This window comes from Rhinopithecus bieti, unplaced genomic scaffold (genome assembly GCF_001698545.2).
Source record: "Rhinopithecus bieti isolate Rb0 unplaced genomic scaffold, ASM169854v2 scaffold_30479, whole genome shotgun sequence".
Lineage (NCBI taxonomy): Eukaryota > Metazoa > Chordata > Mammalia > Primates > Cercopithecidae > Rhinopithecus > Rhinopithecus bieti.
Genome location: NW_016813201.1, coordinates 55,510 through 81,038, shown reverse-complemented (window position 1 = coordinate 81,038; position 25,529 = coordinate 55,510). Strand labels below are relative to the sequence as shown.

Below are 25,529 nucleotides of genomic sequence, written 5' to 3'. Positions count from 1 at the left end.
CTAATTTTGCATCTTTGGCAACTACCTATATATCCAGTGATCCTGAATTTTGACCTCCAGAACTCTATTTCCAATGTGTAATAAATTCTGTGACTCACAACACCCTCAAACTTTACTTGTTAAAATGGAATTGTTACCTTTCACAAACATGGTCTCTTTTATATTTCCTATGCTAGTAAGTTAGCAGGAGGGTCAAGGTGTTGACCATTCATAGTATTTCTCCAGGTTTCTATACTAGACAACATAATGAATAAATTTCAAGAAAAAAGTGATCCCTTGTATGTAGCCCAACTTAGCTTTTGTATTAGTTATCACTGCATAACAAATCACCACAATTTAGATTTAAAACAGCATACATTTATTATCTGAAAGTTTCTGTGGGTCAGGAGTCCAAGCGTGGTTTAGTTGGGTCCTCTGCTTGGAGTTTCACAAAGCTGCAACCAAGGTGTTGGCTGGGGCTGGGCTTTTGTCTGAGGTTCAGATGCTTCTTCCAAGATCACATGGTTGTCGACAAAACTCATTTCCTTGCAGCTGTAGAGCTCATGGCAGCTGGCTTATTCAAGGCTAATAGGAGAGAGAGTCTCTGACTTGTTTAACCTCTTTTAAAGGACTAGTCTGATGAGGTCAGGCCCACCCAGGGGGGTCTCTTTGATTAACTCAAAGTCAACTGATTAGAAACCTTATGTATATCTGCAACCTCTCTTCACTTTTGCTATATAATGTAACATAATTATGGGAGAGATGACCCCATCACTTTTGCCATATTCTGTTGGTTAGAAGCAGGTTACATGTCCCACCAATACTCAATGGGGGAGAGGATTATACCAAGGCATGGATCATTGAGAATCACTCTAGCATTCTATCACAGTGTAATTATGTATCTATGTAGTGAAAAAATAGATGTTTGTAATTTGGAGGTATTAAAAGGTTGAATACAAAGAAAAAATTATAGAACTTTAAAGTCTTAATTTTAATGGAGATGGCACATTATTTTGAAGATAGAGAAATGGCTTTCTATCCTTTTTCTATATTACACTTAGTGCCTTGGGCAGGATATATGTCCAAGCATCTAAACTGTAGATTATATAAAATGAACTTAAAGGGAATAATTAAGTAATTCTGAAAGACAAGTATTTAATGACATAACTGGCTTGATTTGAGAACCATTTTACCACATGTTAGCCTCATTTGTAGTAAGAGAGGATCATGTAATTATAAGTCTATAAGTAAGTTATATAGTTTTCCTCAGTGTACATTAGTTCAATGTTTCTAACGGTTTTTATTTTAAATTTTTCTTTTAATACCTTTGACAGACTGTGATTTTCATCAGAAGTGCTAATCTTTCCTCAGGACAGATAGTTCAGGCATCTTTTCATGCTGTTTTCTCATAGTTTTGAATGACATATCTACAGAGGTTCTTTTATCAGTGACTTTTCCCTTCCTGGCCCCACACTGTCTGAGGGCATACTCTCTAGCTCCTTTTATTTTATTTTATTTTATTTTTGTAGGCATCAGGTATATTCTGAAGTCAATACTAAAGCTGTTAGAGTATGACATTTACTAAGAATCCTGCCATTTTAGGCCCTTCTTCTTAAAGGACAAGAATTCCATTGGTATTTAGTAAAAAACGACATGGCTTGGTAAATTTAGCTCTTTTTCTTGACATTGGCAATGATAATACAATGCCTGTGGTGTGTAGTTGTCGTGGCTGACTTGTAAATCCCTACAGATATGTGGTTACTTCTCTACTTTCCCTCTCTTTGGCTTGGGCAACTGCCACATTGATGCACTGGAGCCATTCTTCTGCATTCTTCTCATCCTTGGCCTTAAAGACATAGGTTTTATTGTCTGTGAAGATTTCGAAAGCCCGGGGGAGAGAGCGGTCCCTGCGTTTCTTGGCCACAGCTTTCACACTCTGTACTTTGCTGAGTTCTATTGGGCAGTCATCAGGGTCATCTTTCTGAAAGGCATGGGAAGAAAAGAATATGGGCTGGCTGTTACTGTAGGCAAGGATCTCTGGCTACTGGAGAATTTTCTAAGAGGGCCAGAATCCTTTCACTTTTTATAGCTCAAGACCTTTGTTATTTTGGGTGCTAAGGCCTCAGAATCATTAGAACAACTGAAGGAGTGAACAATCGGGCCTTTGTTAGAGTATCATAAGTTGACACAAGATAACTAATTTACAGAATATTATTATAAAGCGGGATTTGGGAAAAATTCAGAGTTCTTTCATTTTCTATTAACATTATATTAATAGAGCAAGGTGCAATGGTACAATTTGGAGTGCTATTAACTTATAATTTCGGGTAGTTTGGGAGGCATGAAATTGAATTTTCCTTTGTGCTACCTCTGAGAAAGATTTTGCCAAACCTTAATTGAATAGAGAGGTTTCCAGTGTTCCCATAGACCAAACTGTTTTTGAAACTCTCTGCAGCTTTGGAAGCATGCTTTGTCTACAAACAGTAAGGGAAGGAATATTTAATGATGTTACATTCACCTTTTATTAAAGCAAAAATTTAAGGATCTCTGCAATACCAAGGTCATCACCTGGGCTAAGACGAATAATTTTAAGGGGTCAGATATTTCTTTGAAGCAATTTCAGGTCTTTAATATGAATACATTTTGTCTACTAAAGAAAGTACCTGTGGTTGAGAAGTTTGCCAGTTCTCCTTGCCCACCTCTCCTGTTGCAATCACCCTCCTTTCACTTTGCAATGAAAAAGCATCCTCTTCACTCATCCCATACTTTCTGTGACGTTTTGTCCAATGTAAAAAAAATCTCAGAAGCACCAAACAAAAAAGCAATTCTAACTATTGACATCAGGGAAGTATCCATCAGCCAAGGCAATGTAATCACTCTTTATCTATTTCATTATGAGGTGCATTTTCAATAATATTTCAATTTTTAATGTTTAATAATTATTAAGCTTGGCATTATACTTACGGATTTTCATGAAGGATGTGACTTTTTGAAAAGATAACTGAATCAGAAAAAATTACACTTGGAGATGCATGGTCACAAGAAATTCAAACAATCAAATTTCAATTTATACATACAGTTTTACTCAGTGAAAAATGAAATGCCATTCAGGATAAAATGCTGTGATAGAGGTAGAACAGAAACATGATTTCAAAAAAAAAAGAAAAAGAGAAACAATGTGGACATTTCTATATAAAAAAGAGTTAATTTATGTATTAAAAATAGTGTTAGGTGTTAAACTGCTATGGTATTTTAATCCAATGGTTACATTTAATGGAGAGATGTAATCCTTTTGTTTTAAAATGTCAATATTTACAATTCAACAGAAATTACAGTCCGGGCAAATGTTAAACTTATGTTAAAAGTGTTGCTGCAACTTAAAATGTTGCAAGTTATTACACAGATTGTTCAAAATTCTTTTAGGGTACACAGGATAAAGTTTGAAGGCATACACAGTAGATAATACTTTGCTAGCCTAATTTGATAATAAAATTGCCTTTCTTTGAAGCAGTCTATAGTACAGAGATTGATAAGGAAATAAAAAGTTACCATAGTAATTTAAAGATGGACAGTGAATCAACTGAGACAGTAATAGACAGAAAGTCAAAGGACACTGTTGCCTAGCTGGTTGGTAGAGATCAAGGTCTTAAAAATGCAAAAGTGAAAGATTAGAGTCTTTCAACCTCAGCTCTCATTTTAAAATGCACATTTCTTCCATTTAAAAGGGGCCCTTTTACAAGGACCTGAAGCTTCAACAGGACTGTTGACCACTGGTAGGTTATTGTTTCCCTGGAGATTAGAAGTATTTTGCTGTGGCCTTCATGCTATATTAAATTATTTCCCACTATTTGAGCTGCAAGTTGTGTCAGAGTTATGGAATGTCAGACCATTATTTCCTGATAAACATGTCAAACGAGTTACCTAATTATAAAATTGTGTTTTCTTTAAATCTTACTAAAAAGCCATGAGTCAGAAAGTATAAAGGTCATTATTTGAGTTCAGAAAAACATTCTTATAGATTGACTCTGCTTTGTCTTAAGGGATCTGGAAAATTACTACGTCTTCATTTCTATTCTTGATTTCTTGAATGAAAACAGAAAATTCAGATAGTCATTTTAAACACTTTAAACATGCTTTAGTGTGAACCGATGCTAAAATAGAGTTTCCTTACATTTCCAATAGCTGTCTAAATTGAACTGCCCTTTCAAAAAGATGTTCAGCCTCAGAAAAGTCCATCTGTATATGTTATAATACACACAGATGAGGAAAGTAACATGAGTACACAGTAGGTATCACAAAAAAAATATATTTCATTCAAAAAGTTAACAGAAGTCTTATTAATTAAAAGAACACTGGTCAGAATTTGCCATAATTCAAAGACATGATATTTGATTCCTGTTGATTAAAATGTTCAAGTAAATTTTATAATGAGGTCTCTAAAGATATAGTGCATATGGCTCAGAATGAATTATAATTTTTAACTAATTTACCACTTTTCATTAATTAATTCAGACAGTTTGGTTTATGTGATGGTTTAATTTATGTGTCAACTTGACTGGGCTAATGGGTACCCAGACAGCTGGGAAAGCATTATTTCTGTATGTGTTTGTGAGGTGTTTCTGGAAGAGGCTGGCATTTGAATTAGTGGACTGAGTGAAGAAGATCCACACTCACCATTGTGGGTGGGCATCATCCAATCTATTGGGGATCTGGATAGAATAAAAAGTTGGAGGAAAGATAAATTTGCTCTTTCTTCTTGAGCTGAGACATGCATTCTCTCTTGCCTGTGGACATCAGAGCTCCTGGTTTTGGGGCCTTCAGATTCTGGGACTTACATCCCTCCCTGCAGCTCACCCCCATATCTAGGTTCTCAGGCCTTTGGCCTTGGACTGGGAGTTATATCATTGACTTCCTTAATTTTCTGGCCTTAGGACACAGACTGAATTATACCACCAGTTTTCCTGGTTCTCCAGCTTGCACACAGCATATCATGGAACTTCTTACCCCCCATAATTTCATGAGCCAATTCCCACAGTAAATCTCTTATATGTCTTTATATATCCTATTGGTTCTGTTTCTATGGAGATCCCTGGTGAGTACAGTTTGCCACTGGCTCTGTATTTTCAGTATACATGGGAAGCAGTAAACACATTTAAGAACATGCTTTGGTGTAACACTGCCTGATCTTGATCTCAGTTATACCCTTTCTCACTTTATTAGCTTTGTCCTTGGACAATCCAATCAGGTTCTTTGACTCAGTTTCCTCATCTGTAAAATGACAATAATAGCAGTGGTGGCCTAATAGTATTATTTTGAGGATTGTTTGAGGCAATCCAAGGTGTTGCATAGTAAGCACTGAAAAAATGCCAGTCATTATGATTATTTTCTAAAACACTCAAGAAATGGGTCAAGATTTGATTCCTCTTGATCCTGAATCAGTAGAGTTTAATGATACATAGAACCAATTTGAAAAGAGGATAACTTTGCATTATTGATTGGAATAGAATGCTACTTCAGAGATTTCCCACTGAAAATTCACAATACAAATAATTACTGAGCATCTTATTCAAATGGAAAATTATATTAAATATTTATTAGTTTGATCACAATTCTACTATATTCATTTAACTGAATATTAAATAGATGAAAGACAGTAATATTTTAATCAGAATTAAAGTTTGTTAACTATAAAAAGTACCTAAAGTAAATCAGCCTCCATTCTTTCCTCCTTGCCTATGTCCTCCTTTTTTGGACCCCCACTTCCAATTATAAACTATATTTATAAAAAATTAGAGCCAATATCATAAGTCATGAATTTGTGTACATGGTCCACATGGAAACAAAGGGCACGGTGTCTGAGTCAAGACCTAGTAGTCCCTCTGCAGTTCAACTAAAACAACTAAAGTCAACTAAAACAAGCTTCCATAATAAACTGGAAGGGGACAGTGAACCAACTAACATAGGAATAAGCAGACTAGACACAGACATATATGAGAAAACAATGCTGTAAGATGGTGAAATGGAGATGGAAAAAGTATCAGAGTTTAAACTTAAGACAAAATGTCTAGCTATTGGTGGAGATCAAGACCTTAAAAATGCAAGTGTAAAAGATGATGGAGGAACTTACAGACTTTCCTTTTTGAAACAGAAGTTGATTTCCAGCCAGTGTAAAATAGCGTGTTTTCCACCTTTTGATGAACTTCCATCTGATTTGCTTCTCTTTAAGTTTTCCTTCAATGAGAGGCTGGCCATCTTGATTTACAACTGTTGAAGGGAGCAGAATAATCATGCCATGTATTTTCCATTATTTACTGGGTAAGTGATCAAAAGTCAGAACTGTACAGTGTACCAGAACCCAGTTAGCATATCTGGAAAGTAGGCTAATAAATTATGAATTTGGTTAACGTTTCCTCCTTTCTCCCTAAAAGAATGCACAATTCAGATATGACAATGGAAAAGTGTTGAAAGCCTTCATTGACATTTTCAAAAGGAATTGGCTCACACAAAGAGCATCTGGTTAACAGTATTTAAAGTTTGTCTGGCTATTTAGCTTTCTGTGCTTAGTTTCTTTGTTTCATGGTGTTCCATTTCTAATGTTGGAATGACCAAATTAATTTGGAATAGTTTGAAATTTTGGCACAAAGTGTCTAGTATGCCATAAGCTTCATTTTGATTTTGCCAGTAACTAGGTAATAAAAAACAAATTTCCATGCTTTATGACACATGAACTGCTGGAAATATAGCTTTATAAATAATCATAAACCCAAGTATATTTAGCTATTTGGCAGTAAAAGTCAATGCAGCACTCCAAAAGACATGTTTCCTAAAGCCATAACACTAAACTGCAAAGGCAAACTTACCCAACTCTTGTACATGCTGTTCTCACTCTCTGGAACACAAATACTCTCTTTCCCCTCTCTGTACTCCCATCTTCACCTAGTCAACAACTGATCACTTCACATTTCAACTTAAATGTTGCTTCATTTGGAAAGCCCTCTCCAAATCCAGATGAGGGTGGCTTTCCCCCGTAAGTTCTCATGGCGCATAGCAAGTTCCTTATATATCAGGGATTATCATTTGTAGATAGATATTAGTGCTTATCTGATTAATATCTTTCTGTCTTATTCAGTTGGAAGCTCCACAAGGGCAGGGTCTTGGCTTTGTTCACTGTTGAATCACCAAGCATCTAACATTGTGCCTGGCAAATAGTAGGAAGTCTATAAATACTTGTTGACTCAATGGACTAATTTTACATTGAAGCAGTGTGTGTGATTACAAATGATCATAGAATTAGAAGATCCATTGCGATGTCAGAGTTTAGATGCTGAACTGAAGAATTTTGTTCCTTTTACCAACAACATAAGATTCACTCTTCACATTCAGATGAAAGCATCTGATTTTGGCAAGAAGGGGACAATGGAAAGCTCAATCTGTAGTAGGACAATATTTATTTGTATATATTTATCTTCAATTTTCATAGCATCTTGAAAGCAATAAAATTTGTTCCATCACTTCGGAAAAATTCTGGACAGTGCCTGTTTGACCATATGAACACAACCTGCCCTTTGTACACTACCATTTCTTTTTTCTAATATAGGTCTCATAATTGCCACACAGGACTGTTCACCTTTACAGAGCATTTTCAGGATAAAAATAATAAAATGTATAGTTTTCTTTTCTTTTCTTTTTTTAGAGAGTCTACTCTGTCACCCAGGCTGGAGTGCAGTGGCAAGATCTCAGCTCACTGCAACCTCCACCTCTCAGGCTCAAGTGATTCCCCTGCCTCAGTCTCCTGAGTAGCTGAGATTGCAGGCAATCGCCACCATGCTCGGCTAAATTTTTGTATTTTTAGTAGAGATGGGGTTTCACCATGTTGGCCAGGCTGGTCTCAAACTCCTGGCCTCAGGTAATCCATCTGCCCCAGCCTCCCAAAGTGCTGGGATTATAGGTGTGAGCCACCATGCCCAGCCAAAATGTAGAGTTTTCATAAGCAAAGTACTATTAAGGCTATTTTTTTTTTTGATAACTATTCAATTGGCTGTTCCATTATCAACTCCAAATTAAGGCTAAAAACTGGCCAGGCGTGGTGGCTCATTCCTATAATCCTAGCACTTTGGGAGGCTGAGGTGGGTGGATCACCTAGGTCAGGAGTTTGAGACAAGCCTGGCCAACTTGGTGAAACTCCATCTCTACCAAAAATATAAAAATTAGCTGGGTGTAATCCCAGCTATTTGGGAGGTTAGGCAGGAGAGTCACTTGAGCCCAGGAGGTGGAGGTTGCAGTGAGCTGAGATCATGTCACTGCACTCCAGGCTGGGCAACAGAGTGAGACTCCGTCTCAAAAAACAAACAAACAAACACTGAAAATACATATCAAATCTATTGTAAGATAGTGATAAGGGCTATGATGAAAATAGAATAGAGAGTAAGTGACTTGGGGACTTGCTGTGCATGCATGCATTTCAGTGGTCAGGAAAGAGCTTAGATGTTCAAGGTGACATTTGATCTGAGACCTCAGTGATGAGACCTCCAATCTTTTGAGAAGCTCTAGTGAAGGCTACTAATGAGCATACCAGAGGCAAAGGAAAGCAGGAACTCATGAAGTATAAACTTACAATTAATATCAAGAAAAAAAATTCAGAGTTCTGCTTTGCTTTGATAGAAATTGTCTGACATGGAGCATTCTTAAAGCTAGTAATGCTCTTCACAAATTTAAATTTTCCATAAACATAGTGGTTTCCTTTGTGCAACCACATCTACAGAGACTTCAGTTAAAGCACTTAGGGTACTGTGTCTCCCCAGGGTTACCTGTTCCTTGAGAGCAGGAACAGCCTTAACACAGTGCCTGCTGGGCTAGAGGCTCAGTAAATGTCTATTAACAGTGCACCGTTGAGTCATAAAGGGTGCAGCAGCCTAGCTGGGATGAGGAAAGAAGGTTTCAAGAGGTGATCCAAGAGGGGAAAAAAGGGGAAAATAAGTAAAACAAATAACAAAACAAAATACCAAAGCCGAAATTAATTTAAAAAATTTTAAAACACCCATTTTCATATTTTCAAGTGAGAGAACATGGAAATCTAATTATAATGTTCGAGATTTTTAATATTAACTCAGAAGATTTAGATTTGAATCTTCTAAACTATAATTTTCTAATCAGCAAAAGAAAATAATAATGCTGCCCCCCTCCCCTTTAAAAAGGGATTCTGGGGAGTCAAAAATCAAAAGAAAGAAATTTATGTGAGGACACGAGGTAAATAGCAAAGCACAAGGCACTGCTTCTCCCTCACCCCAGTCCCACTTCTAGGAAAGACTTTACTTTACAGTTTGTGATCACTGCTTTCTTGCCATTTTTTTTTTTTCCTAAGACAGGGTGTCACTTTGTCACTCAGGCTGGAGTGCAGTGGTGAGATTTTGGGTTACTGCAACCTCTGCTTCCCAGGCTCAGGTGATCCACCCACCTCAGCCTCCTGAGTAGCTGGGACACAGGTGCGCACCACTACACCTGGCTAATTTTTTTGTACTTTTTGTATAGACAGGGTTTCATCATGTTGCTCAGGCTGGTACCATGGTTTTAATGACAAGATGATTTAATGTAATGCTATTTAATAATGATACATTTTTCCTGTCTCAGTCTTTCATATTTACTCAAAGAAACATTTGAAATAATTATGACATCTGAGATGATTTGAAATAACGATTGACTTAGGTAAAATTTAAGTGTATGGATCCTTTCGGATTTGACATAGAGGGTTATCTACTTGATTTTTTCTCAAGGCAGATCCAAATGTTTCACTTGAAGAGTTATGTATGACCAAAGTTTACAAGGAACACTTGGCAAAATTGTTGGAGTCCTTAAAGATATGGGTGAATGGGATATAATGACTATGATGAGACAGTCAAGACAAAATGATAGGCTTACTAACAACAAAGGATGAAGGACTTCAGAGGCAAGCCGGGAAGCAAATACTTTTCACCGTAGCCCAGTGAAAATCAGCCCTAGGGGGAAAAGTCAATGGAAAAGGTTTTAGGAAGGAAATGTTAGCAGAACTTTAAAGTAGCTGAATGTGAGGCCCCAAATTTAGGTGTTAGTCAGTTTCAGAGAAGTCAGTAAAAGCGAGGCAATTTGGATTTGTGAAACTAATTTAAAAAGAATTTCAAGAAACAAAACAATTTTTTTCTAATATCCCATATCTTAAAAGACTTTTTTTTTTTATGCTATTATATCTAACATATGCATGACTGGGGATGTGTCATTTTAAAGGTCTATTGCCCATAGTAGGTCCTTTGAAGCAAGTGATTCAGATATGATATCACAGCCTCTTCACAGCTACATCAAGAAACCATTTTTTCTAAGATTATCATATTCCATTTAAAAAATATCATGTGGAGAGATACTATCAGGGTATGATCATGTATCATCTCAAATAATCTTGTTTGCATGTAGAACATAGAGGATATTCAAATATGTCCTCACTTTCCAATTAACACATTATTTCATTTAAAGCACTACAATTTGGCCAAATGTGGTGGCTCATCCCTGTAATCCCAGTGCTTTGGGAGGTCGAGACAGAGGGTTCATTTGAGGCCAGGAGTTGAGACCAGGAGTTTGTGAACAGGCTGAGCAACATAGCGAGACCCTGTCTCTACAAAAATATAAAATAAAATAATTAGCTGGGCATGGTGGCATGCACCTGCAGTCCCAGGTACTCAGAGGGGTGGAGGGGTGCAGAGGTGGGGGGATCGCTTGAGCCTCAGAGGTCAAAGGGTGCAGTGAGCTATGATCATGCCACTGCACTCCAGCCTGGGAGACAGAGTGAAATGCCATCTCTTAAAAAAACAAAGCGAAACAAAACACCAAAAACAAAGCACCACAATTTCGTTAGGACATTCTCTACTAACATGGATCTGTTTATTTTTTTAAATATCGACTGGCTATAAAAGCTATGGGTTATTAAATTGAATTTTGTAGTGCAATTGGAACGCAAAGTATTACTGTCTTTGTCAACTTAAAAGTTTTTCAGAATGCTAATACAAATGTTTATATGTTAATTGTATCCCTTTTCTGCACCAACTTAAAAATATTTGTTGCTAAAAAGAATGAATTTTGAAGGGGTTGATCTTATTCAACATGGAGTTGATGAATAAGTATAATAATAACAGGTCTCCCAGAGCTGAGAAGATCCACAGCAGGAAGAATGAAAAATAAAGAATATTCATCTACTCATTTATCAATCATCCATCCACCCTATATGTATTTTTTCAAGCACAGATAAGCTGTAAGGCTCTATATTTGGATCTGAGGGGTTATAAAATCACCCTCACAGGGAACTTTAATTTATTATCTAGGGAAGGTATAGCATTTTACAAATTCTACTGCTCAGTGTAGGGTTTGGCAAGTGCCACCGAGAAGTATAAGCCACGTGTTACAGCATTTGAAGAGCAGAAATTCCACTTCTAGTTGAGACAAGGTGACATGAGAGCTGGGACCCTCATAAAGAAGAGAGAATTCTCCAGATAGAGTGTGGAAAAGGATCAGATAGAATTTTCCAGATAGAGTGGTAGCAAGGTACGTGTGTGAGGAAAAACACACAAAAGAACCTGAAGAAGCTGGAAGAATCAACAAACTCAGAAACAAGTGTGTAAAGCAGGTGCTCTCGAACAGTCATGGGCTGAGGGGTGAAGGGAGAAGTCAATTCAAGGCTTTCTAGGTGTAAGATCCAGGAAAGAGATTGTGTAACAGTCACAGAGAGGTCATATAGTGGACTTCACGGGAAAGTTTTTCTGAAGCCCCATTAGAAAGGACTAAGAAGGGGCCTAGAGCCTGTGAGGGTCCAGCCAGCCCAGGCATGAAGCCTCATGGGCCCCAGATGGGATCAGTGATGTGTCATGCAGGGTCTTGGCAGGAAACAGATGGCATCTCAAGTTGAGCAATTGAGGAGAGTTAATAGAGTTAATAGATTATTTACTTAGAAGTGGGCAAGGTGTAGGAAAAGCGCCATGGTATTCTGGGGCCAGTAACCATGCAGGCTAACACCCCTCCACCTGAAGAGGAAAGGGTAGAGAACAGTTAGGACTCAGTGGGAGACCGGTATGGAGAGCACCATTTGATGACAGCTGTGGCCTGGAATAGAGGACACTGTTGACCCTCAGTGTCCCAGCAGGGAGGCAGCCAGCAAATCAATAACTCAACCTCACTCTCCTCCCTCCCTCTGCTTACAGGTGTCCCCAGTCATGGAGGGTACCTGAACACCAGAGCTAAAGGAGCCTATTGAAACAATCACTACATGGCAGCCTGTGGAACATGCAGCTGGGCAGGAGAGATGGAGAACAGAAGCAATCAGGCACAGATTATAATATCAAATTCAACAAAGTTCAGATATATGAGGGAACTTCAAAAGTTCATTAAAAATGGAATTAGAAGATAAAAATTAAAAGTGGAAACTATTTCTCAACATAAGCTCCATCGAGTTCAAGACACTTTGGTAAGTGGTAATATCAGACATTTAGTCCATCATTAAAGAGCTAAGGTCCTGGAAATTTAATCATGTCGATGCAGTCTTTTTAACATTATTAACTGAAGCAAAATAAGTGCTCTTTGAAGATTTTTTAAGATTAGGAAAGAAAAAGTCAGAAGGAGCCAAATCAGGACTATAAGGTGGATGCCTAATAATTTTCCATGAAAACTCTCACAAAATCGCCCTTGTTTGATGAGAAGAACAAGCAGGAGCATTGTCGTAGTGGACAAGGACTCTCTAGTAAAGCTTTCCTGTGTGTTTGTCTCTTTTCTTTCCCCTCCCTCTCTCCCTCCCTCCCTCCCTTCCTTCTTTCCTTCCTTCCTTCCTTTCTTTCCTTCTCCTCTTTCTTTTTTCTCTCTCCTTTTCTCTCTCTTTCTTCTTTCTTCTTTTTCTTTCTTTCTTTCTTCTTTCTTTCTTCTTTCTTTCTTTCTTCTTTTCATTCTTTCTTCTTTCCTTCTTCCTCTCCTTCCTTCCTTCCCTCCCTCACCTCCCTCCCTCCCTCCTCCTCATCCTCCTCCTCCCTCCTTCTTCCCTTCCTCTTCTTCCTTCCTTCCTTCCTTCCTTCCTTCCTTTCCTTCTTCTTTCTTTTTCTTTCCTCTCTCTCTCCATCTTTCTTTTCTCCCCTTCTTTTTATTCAGGGTCCAAGTCGTCCACCCAAGCTGGAGTGCGTGCAGTGACACAATCATGGCTCACTGCAGCCTCCACGTCCTGGGCTCAAGCGATTTTCCCACCTTGGACTCCCTAGTAGCTGGGACCACAGGCACGTGTCACCACATCTGGCTGTTTTTATTTTTTATTTTATTTATTTATTTTTATTTTTTTGAGACGGAGTCTTGCTCTGCTGCCCAGGCTGGAGTGCAGTGGCCAGATCTCAGCTCACTGCAAGCTCCGCCTCCCGGGTTTACACCATTCTCCTGCCTCAGCCTCCCGAGTAGCTGGGACTACAGGCACCCGCCACCTTGCCTGGCTAGTTTTTTGTATTTTTTGATAGAGACGGGGTTTCACCGTGTTAGCCAGGATGGTCTCGATCTCCTGACCTCGTGATCCGCCCGTCTCGGCCTCCCAAAGTGCTGGGATTACAGGCTTGAGCCACCGTGCCCGGCCTGGCTGGTTTTAAAATTTTATTTTGTAGAAATGGGGTTTGGCCATGTCGCCCATGGTCCTCAAACTCCTGGGCTCAAGCAGTCTGCCCATCTCAACTTCCCAAAGTACTAGAATTACAGGCATGAGCCCCTGTGCCCAGCCCTGGGTGTTTTTCTGCTAAAACTTTTTCTAGCTTTCTCAAAACACTCTCATAATAAGCAGATGTTGTCATTCTTTGGCCCTTTAGAAAGACAACAAGCAAAATGCCTCAAGCATCCCAAAACACTTGCCATGACCTTTCTTCTTGACAGATCTGCTTTTGTTTTGACTAGACCAAAGTATTTATGCCTACAACTTGCCAATGTGCAGGTAGTTTGTACTACAGACATGGTGGTAATTGCCTTATTATGGAGGAAGGGTAGAAAGGCATTAAAGGGGGAAAACTCCTAAAGGGTCCAAAGAATAGAGAAAAATCCTTTTATGTCCTGGTGGTGGAATTGACTAGAAATGAATGAGATGCGTCCAGTGGTTTCTTCTCAGTTAATAAGAGAATTTAGCATTCATGTTATTCTTGTCATGGAAGACTGAGTTCCACTTTTTATTAACACCCTTTGCTATTCATTGATTCTCCCATTCTTCTATTCAAAATGCCTTTATGGTTACCACGCACTAGGCACGTGCCAGGTAAAGGGGATATAAACACAAATATGACAGTCTCAAATCATTGAGATGCAGAGAAATGCAGTAAGCAAGTGAGTACAGAGTGGGATAAGTACCAGGCTAGATCCGTGCACAGGGTCTAACTGGACCACACCGAGAGACACTTATTCTAAACTGGAGCATACAAAGCAGAAAAGTTTCCTAGAGTAGATGCTGTATGGGCTGAATTCTCAGGGACAAGTTGCAGCTATGAAGACAAAGGGAGGAAGGTCATTGAGTCAAAAAAAGAAATAATAAAGAAAAAAGTTTATAGCAAAGGACCAAAGCTGAGGAAGGGAGGCATAAAATGTATTCTGGGAACTGTAACTCATTCTGGGAGGGAGCAGGGTGGGACAGAAGAGGCAAGAGATGAGGTGTGAGAATCAGAGAGACCAATCCTAAAGAGCCTTGGGCACCATGCAGAGTGGAATGTAATGCTTTGTAATGTGACATAATGAAAAAAACCTTGTGTAGTCATAGACCTCTTTTATTTCAAGAGCACAAGAGTTCAATAATTCACTCTCTATCTTGTTTTAAGATTTATTGCAATTCTGAATGTCTTTAACCAATTATAATTTATTTAACCAGTGTGCTGAATGCCATGTTTACTCTTTATTATAATAGATCACATGAGACTGTACCAATGACTTTGTCTAGTGTAGGCCTATGGTTTATACAGTAAGAGCATTGTCTTTAGAGGCAGACCTCAGTTGAAGTCCAGAATCTGCCACTTACCAGCTGACTGATCCAGGACAAGCTATTTGATGTCACTGAGCTTCCCTTTCCTACTCCCTAGAGTTATACTTAACACAACACAAATGGCTGTGGGGGTTTTCTAGTCAAGCCATGCATCCCCGAGAGTATTACATGCACCATAAATGAAGCCACATAAAAGTGCCACAACAGTTGACAGTGGTCTTGCTTAGCTGAGACCTGGTCACAATAACGGATCAACAAATAGTAGCTACTGTCATCATGACTGACATCATGGATCAATGTAAATCATAATAATCCTTTTATTGTGATGAACAGGTGGTTTCGGAAATCCCTGGCCCCGGGTGCGTGGCTCAAGCTGTAAGCCAACACTTTGGAGGTCCGGACAGGAGACACGAGCTCAGGAGAATCGAGACGCATCCCGGCCTAACATGGTGAACGCCGTCTCTCTAAAAAAATACAAAAAAAAAAAACTAGGCCTAGCCCGAGGTGGCATCACTGTAGTCCCCAGCTAACTCGGAGGCGAGGCGTAAAAGGAAATGGCCCCGTAAACCCGGAGTGGAACTTGCAGTGAGCTGAGATCGCCACTGCACCCAGCCGGCCGATCAGAGGCGAAGACTCCGTCCAGGGAAAAAAAAAAAAAAAACAAAAAAAAAAAAAAAAAAAAAAAGAAATACCATGTCCTAATGGCCTATATGAAAGTGTGAGGAATAGTAAGAGAATTCAGAGTAAGAGAGGGACTCCTGCAGTCTTTGAACTTGGACCTTTAATAAAAATGGAAGTATGAAAGGCAATTCAAAGTGTCTCAAATGGAAGGTGAACTCTCTCTGTCTCTCTCTCTCTTTGCATGTGTGTGTGTTTTAAAGACAGGGTCTCCTTTGTTGCTCAGGCTGGAATACAGTGGCTTGATCATAGTTTACTGGAACCTTGAACTCCTGGGATCAAGCTACTCTTCTGTCTCAGCCTTCCAAGTGGCTAGGACTACAGGTGCACACCATCACACCTGGATAACTTTTAAATTTTTTTGTAGAGATGGGGTCTTACTATGCTGCCCAGGCTGGTCTTGAACTTTTGACCTCAAGTGATCCTCCCATTTCTGCCTCCCATAGTGTTGGGATTATAAGCATGAGCCACTGCACCTGGCCCTCTTCTGTTTTTGAGTAACTCATCTATGTATTCATTGAAACTGCCATTTACAAGCCAAACCAATAATAGACTGAGGTGCATTGGGTGAATTTCCTGTTATCTGTGGTTGCTTCCTTCTCTTCCTAGACTTTCTGCTTGTTTCTGCTTGTTCTTGTGACAGTTTTGAAGGAATGACGATAGACAATAACCTCCACATAACTACTGTTCATATGGCACACTGACTTTCATCCAGACTCAGAAATTACTCATACTGTGTGCTTTTTGGCTTATGCCAGTTTTGTCTTTAAAGTATTGCATTGTGCATAAATAACTCATATTTGAGACTGTCATGAGTTTAATTTGTGATATTTGAATTTCTAGATACTCTTTTCTGATTGTTAAAGATAAATGCCTTCAAAAGAAAACATATTCTGGAAGAAAAAAATAATAAACTCCAGGCCGGGCACGGTGGTTCATGCCTGTAATCGCAGCACTTTGGGAGGCTGAGGCAGGTGCATTGCCTGAGCTCAGGAGTTCAAGACCAGCCTGGGCAACACTGTGAAATTCTGTCTCTGCTAAAATACAAAAAATTAGCCAGGCGTGGCGGCTGATGCAGGAAAATTGCTTGAACCTTGCAGTGAGCCAAAATCGTGCCACTGCACACCAGCCTGGCAACACAGCGAGACTCCGTTTAGAAAAAAAAAAAAAATAATATATATATATGTATATATATATAATGATTGACATATAGATAAACATCAATATATAGATATATAGATATTGATATATAAATCAACCCCAAATTCTTAGTTTTTAAGTAAGAACTGAGAAAAAATGTAGTATGTCATTTTATCCTCCTTGAAAACACTGCTCCTGGGAATTATGACTCCCATACAGTGTACGGGGAATTTCTTTGTATGTATTTAAAGTTTCAAATTTACTTCAATCTTCTCCTATGGTTTTACTGATTTTTTTTCTTTGGTGTGTATGTCAGTTCTAAAAAAGCAAACTATAATTCCAGAGGATATGCATAAAGAGGGCTAGAAGCATTAAATGAAGGGGTTGTAGGAGCCACATTTAGTAGACTGAGTGTCTGTGGTTTTTGAAATTGCTAAGCATCATAACAAATGGCATGTTTCTTGTGAATCTCCAGGCAGCATTTGAGAGTGCAATATTTCTCTACTGGCAGTGAATAAACCAGGAGGCATGATCCTCACTGATTTTGGAACATCCTACACAATACTGTGGGGACCAAAATTGGACAGACAAACTAAGTTTGACAGCAGCCCTTTGAGGGCACTGCCACATGTGACTGAATGGTTTCCTTTCTAAGTAATTTCATACCCATCAAAACATATGCTTCTTTGACCAATTACTGATGTACTGATGCAAAAAAGCTTCAGAAACACGGTGTTGTAAGCGTTTATGGCTATGTTTCCTGAACTGTGTTGTGAGAACCACCTATATCAGAATTATCTGCCAGCTTGTTAAAATGCACATTTCCAGGAACCACCCTAAACCCACTGAATCAAAATTTTGGGATAGGGTGAGAAGCCTTACATGGTAAACAAGGTCCACAGGTGATTCTTATGTTGCTCAAAAACTTATAGGAAATAATCAGTATCTTTATGGTAGATGACAGTAATAGGTTATTTGATATACGAAAGAGTAAAACTGCAAAACCAATTGTAGGGAGAAATCCAAGGCAAAATATGACCATCCTTTGATGACTTTATTCTCTGTGGCTACTAAAAAGTACCAGTATGTCAGCCAGGCGCGGTGGCTCACAACTGTAATTCCAGCATTTTGGGAGGCCGAGGTGGGTGGATCACGAGGTCAAGAGATTGAGACCATCCTGACCAACATGGTGAAACCTTGTCTCTACTAAAAATACGAAAATTAGCTGGGTATGGTGGTGCATGTCTGTAGTCCCAGCTACTCTGGAGGCTGAGGCAGGAGAATCGCTTGAACCCGGGAGGCAGAGGTAGCAGTGAGCAGAGACTGTGCCACGGTACTCCAGCCTGGTGACAGAGCAAGACTCTGTTTCAAAAAAATTAAAAAAAGACCAGCATAGTACCGATATTTCTATTAAATAGGTGTGTCTGTGGCTGATAAACAAATTTCATTCTTAGTGTACTTATATAGGTCAATAAAAAAAAGGATTACTCTGCAATATGATGGCTAGAGCTCTTTTAAAATATACCAAGTATTTTATTTTAAAAACTACACAAAACTCTTGAAATCAATGTCATCTTATGCTTGTATGATGATGAAACTAATGTACCCACATTAGTCTGCCTCTCCAAAGCTTCTCCTCATCTATATATTGGCTTGACCCAGCTTGCCCTCTATGTGGAAAAGGACACATTACTCTGCATAGTGATTTGCTAGTGATAATCACAGAATGACTGATGCTTTGTTGCAAGTATAAGGCCTATCTGAGACTTTTCCTCTATATCAAGACAAGATTGTTGACCCAATATGGAAAGGCAGAGGAGTAGGAAAGTGATGCTGGATGAAAAATAGAAGTTAATCCCAGAGCAGTGTTAGGTTACTGATCTTAGCTTGTTTCTCTTCAAGATTCACAATTTATTAGCATGTTTACTATGAGCTCTTTGCCTATGTGTATATTGTAACATTTTAGCATAATACTAAAATTCAGTTTCCACAACATGTTGAAACCTTGTATACAGCAATGTTTTCTTCTCATGAAAAGCTAATTTTTCAAGAGATGCTATTTACAGGTTTCAGTTCCGTTAGTTGTTTTTAATTTTGAGAAAGAGTTAGATTTTTAAAAGTTAGATTTTCAAGTTGCATTTCAAAACAAATTCAGTTTTTTCCCATGGGTATTCTATCACTTAAGTGATTAACAAATTGCTCAATCACTCGTCTATTTGCCAAATGCTTATTAAACAATATAATGTACCAGGCACTGGTTAAGATGTACAAAGATGAGGTATAATCCATGGCTCTTCTTGTAGTTTACTGTCCAGAGGGAAAGACTGATGGCCACATGCCAAGTTCAATACAGAAGTGTGGGCAGAGGATGGAAAGGACAGAGGGAGAGAAATTAATTCTGCTTAGGGTTGGTATGTAGGTGCGTGTGCATATGTGTGTGTGTGTGTGTGTCTGTGTGTGTGTGTGTGAGCGAGAGAGACAGAAAGAGAAAGCGGGAGAGAGAAATGAGAGTGCGTGGAGAGGTTTAAGAGGGAGAGAAGAATGTTCATGCCACAGAGGCATAAAATAGGAAGATGGAAGATGGGGAAAGGGAGAAAAGGAAGATTTCAGGATAAAAATTATCTGAGTTTGTAACTGTGTTTTTATTTTGTCATTGAGTATTGCAAAGTAGCTCTGAACAAAAAGCTCAGGTTCAATTTTACATAATCAATATATACTCAGTAGTCCCAGTATACAAATGTGAAAATGTGAAGTTATTGTATAAAAAGCATTCTGTTGCTTTGGGTGCTCTACCAACACTTAGCACATAGGATAGTGCTCTAACACATGTGGTAGGAGAAAAGACATCATACTACAATGCTAGCCACCACATACATCAAAATTGGATTTTCTTTCTTTCTTTCTTTTTTTTTTTTTGAGATGGAGTCTCGCTCTGCCACCAGGCTGGAGTGCAGTGGCGCGATCTTGGCTCACTGCAACTTCTAACTCCTGGATTCAAGTGATTCTCCTGACTCAGCCTCCAGAATAGCTGGGATTACAGGCACATGCCACCACGTCCAGCTAATTTTTGTATTTTTAGTAGAGACAAGGTTTCACCATGTTGGCCAGGATGGTCTCAATTTCCTGACCTTGTGATCTGCCCACTTCAGCCTCCCAAAGTGCTGGGATTACAGGCATGAGCCACTGTGCCTGGCCAAAATTGAGTTTTCTTTTATTACTTTTAAAGTTCTATGAAAGTTGACATTGAAATTTAATGGAAAAGCTTCATATTCATAGACTCACAAGGCTATTGGTAGCCTTATGGGCTAGGTCCTCTCAGATGTCATTTAGTTCATTTTCACATTGGCATCTAGAGTGGAAAAAAACATGTAGCTCACATGAAGGGTGCCCCTCAAAGCAGACCCACAACTGCTGTAACCAGTTCCTTTGGCTGTCTGAAAAAACTCTCCTGACAGAGGAGGCATTTTGAAACCATCTCTATTTGCCCATGTATTAATAATATAATATAATACAATAAATAGCACATTCTCTTTAAAATTTATATTTATTTAGTTAGTTAGTTTAGATTTAGAGACAGGGTCTATGCTATGTTGTCCAGGCTGGAGTGCATTGGCTATTCGCAGGCTTGATCATGGTGCACTACAGCTTCAAACTCCTGACCTTAGGCAATCCTCCCACCACTCTCTCCTGAGTAGCTGGGACGTGACAGGCACGTGCCCCTGCACTCAGCCTGACAGTATGTTCTTATAACACAACTTTTTGAAATCAAGTTCTAAAGATGAATCATGATAGAAAGTTGTTTGAAAAAATTGTTCCATTTTCTTTTAGAACCCAAGAAGACCTTCTACTGACGATCACATTCAAACTCTAAATGTCTAGTGACTAAGAGACTAATCACATGGGGCTGCTTAGATTTATCAAGGAGGACAGGAGTGCCAAAACTCTAAGTTGTTTTTTGTAGGATGTAAGAACAAAGGCATCCCATGTGTCTCGCGAAATGAGTGAAAGTCATGACCCAGTTCTTCCTCCTACTTTAAAAAAATGTGACTGAAGAGAAAGCCAGATATGTTCCAGGACAGACCAGCTGACTAACTCTTACTGTCAACATACACTGTGCAATTCCAAGACACAAGGGCAACTGATAAAGAAGATTAGCTTGGTTTTCCAGAAATAGGTTCTGTTCTGTTTAATCTACTTGCTCAATCTCCATTCTCTCATTCATGTGGAATAACGAGATCTGCAATAAACACCACCAGGCAAGTCTCTCAGGATTACTGAGTTATTTCAGAGATTTTCTAATCTTCCACTCTGAACTTTTATAAAATGATTATCAGAAACTGATTCAGCAGTTGGAAGTATAAGAAATAGATTCTATTGTAATCATTTCCTGCAAGTAATAATTTCTCACACATTATCATACCAAAGTCTCTGTTCTTCTTTAAGTAGAGAAAGTCATCGAGGAAGTAGATCACTTCTAAAAAATTAAACTTGTCTCTGGGTCTGTATAATATATTATAACACTACTGAATGATTGCTCTTGGAATTTCCAATATTTTGTGTCCTTAACTTGAATTTTCCCTATAGGTTAAAAAGTCAGGTTCTGGAATTGTCCTGTCTGGATTAAAATACTGGTTCCATCACTGAGAAGCTGTGTGACCTGGGGAAAATTACTTAATCTCTCTGCGTTTCAGTTTTCTGATCTGTAAAATGAAGTCAATGATGGTAAGAAAATGAGAAAAATGCATGCAAACTTAGCATATCATTAGAATGATGAATACTAACAATTATCATCATGTCAGGGCCTCTACATTAGTTTAGCATTTACTTTCCTCTGACTATCTGTACTTTGTTGAATAAAAATATTTTATTGATCACCAGATATTAAACTCCTGTGAATTTCTGTGTGTTGATGGTGAAGTTGGTGGGAGGATGGTGATGAGACTTTTACTTGAAGACGGGAATGTATGTGAGTTGACCATGTCAGTAAGCTGAGATACTGTCAATTTCTGAAGGATTTCTCTGGCTGAGTCTACACACTACTAAGAAGTATTACATATTTCTTGATGTCTTTCCTAATGTCTAACTGAAATTCTCTAATTGTCTCATGTTTTGTTCCTCATGGAGATGCTGGACAGCATTAAAAAATATTGAAACGTGAATACTTGAAAACAATTATTGTATCATCTGTCAATTCTTTTAAAAAATATCAAAAACCCAGTTTCTTTGGCCTTTTGTTCTGGACTTCAATTCTACTTCTTTGGACCCCTTCTCCCTGAGGCTGATAGGGCATCTGGCCCCTGTGTGGGTGTTGATGAAACTCAGACCAGTACATAGTACTCAGTAGGGCATAGTACATTCTAGGTGCTAAGACAGGAAGGTAAGTGGATCAAGGCTTTACAAGTGGCGACTTCTCTTAGGGAGAAACAGCCCCAATCTCCATTTACCAGGTTCAGAATGCATTGGGTATGGTATAGTGATGAATTTGATATCGTTAGCTTATAATCACAATCTTGAAACATTACATTTTAACATTCAAGGAATATTTGACATTGCCTTTTAAAAATATTATTCATTCATTCATTCACTCACTCAACAAATACAGCATGCCAAAAACATAAAAGAAGAATGCTAGATTTTTTTTGAATATACCTTTTGGCCCTAACTGGATTATGAATTTCTTTTAGAGCAGAGACATTGTATCTTATTCATATTTCTATCCCAAGGGTCAGCCTGTAGAAGACACTCAACTAATGCAACAAACATGCATTGCATAAATGAAAAATTGGATGCAAGTAATACACTAGCTGTGCATGACCAATAAAGTATTTGTTGCTATGTTTCGTCTTTAAACTTTGAATTTAAGCAGAACTTGAATGCAAATACCGTCTCCATGAGAAATATATTTGGCAACAGTATTATGTTAGACCTTTCACTTAGATTAAATATATAATTTAAGTGCTTATATAAAAAAGAAGATGAAATCAACAACCTATATAAACTACCCAGGGAGTCAAGGGTTTTGGTGGAAAAAGGAAAACAGTTTAAAATAGGACTTTTCTCAAACTCAAATCCTCTTTCATGTAGCAAAAGGAAATGAGCAAAGAAATCCAAACCCACTGAAGTTTTCAGGGCCAAACATTTTGATTCAATATGTTGTGCTATAAAACATTTGGCCTTGTTTGAATTTTTATTGCTATATGTTCTCAGTCCATATTTAACTGTGAGGAACACAAATAAGAAAGAGTGAATGTGCAGAACGTTCATTTCAAGAGCATGGCAGTGAATTTGAGAAAACATATATTAAAGGAACACTTTGTGTTTTTTAACTTTCAGCCCCTTTTCTGAGGCCTCCCTTGGCCAGATATGATTAAATATTTATTGAACTAAGGACTCAGCTTACTCGGAGTGAAAACTCTTCAGGGCCTCTCGGAGCTACCTAAGGTAAGTACGTTATTTTACTAGCTCTCAAATAAGGTTTCTTTTATGCTCTATCTTTTTCATATATAAAATAAGGTCTAATTAGAAAGTTTTATAATGGAGACAGTCAATTCCCCAATTCCTTATTTGTTTGAATTAACTTTTAAAAAATTGGGGTGTTCACTCTGGCGTTGGCTCAATCCAGACTTTGTAATCAGCCAACAATCTGTGCTTCACAAAACCTGGCGTCCTAACTGCCAGCTTCTGCCATCCGCATCTTTTCCTTGGGGTAATACATTTTAATTGGTACTTCTCTGAGAGCCCTACACATCTCCATCTGGCTAAATAAACATACTTTTTTGATTCAGCCTCAACATCCTGGCAGTTAACAAGAGGACAGACTTGCCACAATGGGTAATCTTGAAGATGCATAAAATCCTAAAATTAAAGGACCAGGTACAGGTGGTATAATCAATGGCTGTCTAGAGGATGGCTCATCTACAAAGTGGCTTTGTGTTCAACAGTCTTTTTAACACTGCTCTTGTCGTCCAAAATGCAGTTTCTGAGCTGTGTCAGCACTGAGAGCTCTCTCCTCTCAAAGGGCACACTAGTGATGAAATATTTCACTTCCAATGACAGCATAACTTTTTGGACATAGGCTTATTAGCAACCTGTTTCCACTGGTTGGATTGAGCCAAGTGTAACTGGGAGGCAGAATGGTGAAATGGTTAAGAGCATGGGTTCCAGAGTCAGGCTGTGTTCAAATTCTGCTGCTGTTAATTAATCTTTATGACCTTGGGCAGTTACCACACCTCTCTGTGCCTCAGTTTCCTCATCAGTAAAGCAGAGATAATATCAGTATTTTCCTCATAAGAGTATTGCAAGGACTGATTAAATGAGATAAGGTATCTGATATGTTTAGCATAGGGTATGACTTGTATTTGCTAACAATTATTTTTAGGCAAGGTCAGTAGACCAAATACCTTGAGCAGCAGAAAGGAAGTGGAAAATGAATAACCAGCTATGAGGTTATTTCTCAGACAGTTTCTTACTATTTCAATGCTTCACTTTTTACACAGTTTAATCATCAAGCAACAGTATTAGGGATTAAATGAGAAAACGTGGTCTGTGTGCTGATTCACTCATTTAGTGTGGTCTCATTTCCTCAAGGAACACACCTTGACAGAACACTTTTTTCTCTCTAACCCTCAGGGTCATCTGGATGAAATGAATACTTTCAGGGCAAAACGGCTGATACTGCTTCCTTCATAACCACAGATAGGTGAGGAATTGCTTCTCTGCCTCCCAAAGTTTTCCTTTTATCCTATGACCACTTTGGTGAGATGCCTTTCTCAGCACAAAGCAGGGACATGACTCTGCGCATTATTACAACTGGGGATGTTTATGCAAGAGGAAGGCCACCTAGAACAATGAAGCTGACAGATCCCTGTAAATCGGGGCACAGATGGTTCTTAGCAGCAGGTAGGGGTCTCTCACCAGTTGCTTTTTCAGGGTTGTTGCACATGAAGCATTGCCATGCTCCTGCTGTTTCACTGAAGCCAAACACATCGAAGAACCTCACTTCTTCCAGATGGAGCTGTACCTGGTCCAGATCCTGTGTCAGGAACACAAAGCACAAAGAACATAAGCTGCTCTGCCTGCTACCTAACATTCTGAGACTGGGAGAAGGGGATGTGGATCAGGATGATCAATGTTCAATCTCAGTACTAAGGACTAAGAGGCAGCATTGAAAAAAATTTCTCTTGGCTGACCTTAAAAAATGCATTCAGCTAAACTTTTCCATGAGAGTATTCATAAATGCAGTGAGAGTGAGCACAGGCCCCAGGGCTGAGCGTCAGGGTTTGAGGTGTCAGAGCCTGAAATGGCCCAGAATTTTCTTGCATCTAGCAGTGGCTCCAGATTTTCTAAAAAGAAGGGATATCCAAGTGGCAATGTGGTTGGAAGACATGCTGCTGGGGGATTTACATTTTATACAAAATTGAGAACGAATTATCCATATCAAAAAATATTATTGGCCAGGCGTGGTGGCTCATGCCTATAATCCCAGCACTCTGGGAGGCAGAGGAAGGCAGATTGCCTAAACTCAAGAGTTCAAGACTAGCCTGGGCAACATGGCGAAACCTTGTCTCTACCAAAAATACAAAAACATTGGCCAGGCATGGTGGTACATGTCTGTGGTCCCAGCTACTCAGGTGGTTGAGGTGACAGGATCACTTGAGCCTGTGAGGTGGGAGTTGCAGTGAGGCAAGATTGCACCACTGTACTCCAGCCTGGTGACAGAGTGAGACCCTGTCTCAAAAAA

At 38.8% G+C, this 25,529-nt stretch overlaps 1 protein-coding gene across 1 annotated transcript in view; it reads right to left on the bottom strand.

The window, feature by feature from the left end:
* Window positions 1-335: 335 nt before the first annotated feature.
* LOC108512488 (ventricular zone-expressed PH domain-containing protein homolog 1) overlaps window positions 336-25,529 on the bottom strand; it is a 74,806-nt gene continuing 49,612 nt past the window's right edge. Inside the window, exons 4-6 of the mRNA XM_017847762.1 lie at window positions 24,704-24,821; window positions 6,107-6,243; window positions 336-1,960 (exon numbers count right to left, since the gene is read on the bottom strand). Of these exons, the coding sequence (XP_017703251.1) occupies window positions 1,724-1,960; window positions 6,107-6,243; window positions 24,704-24,821 (492 nt within the window). The 3' untranslated portion in view covers window positions 336-1,723. The remainder of the gene's footprint in view (window positions 1,961-6,106; window positions 6,244-24,703; window positions 24,822-25,529) is intronic.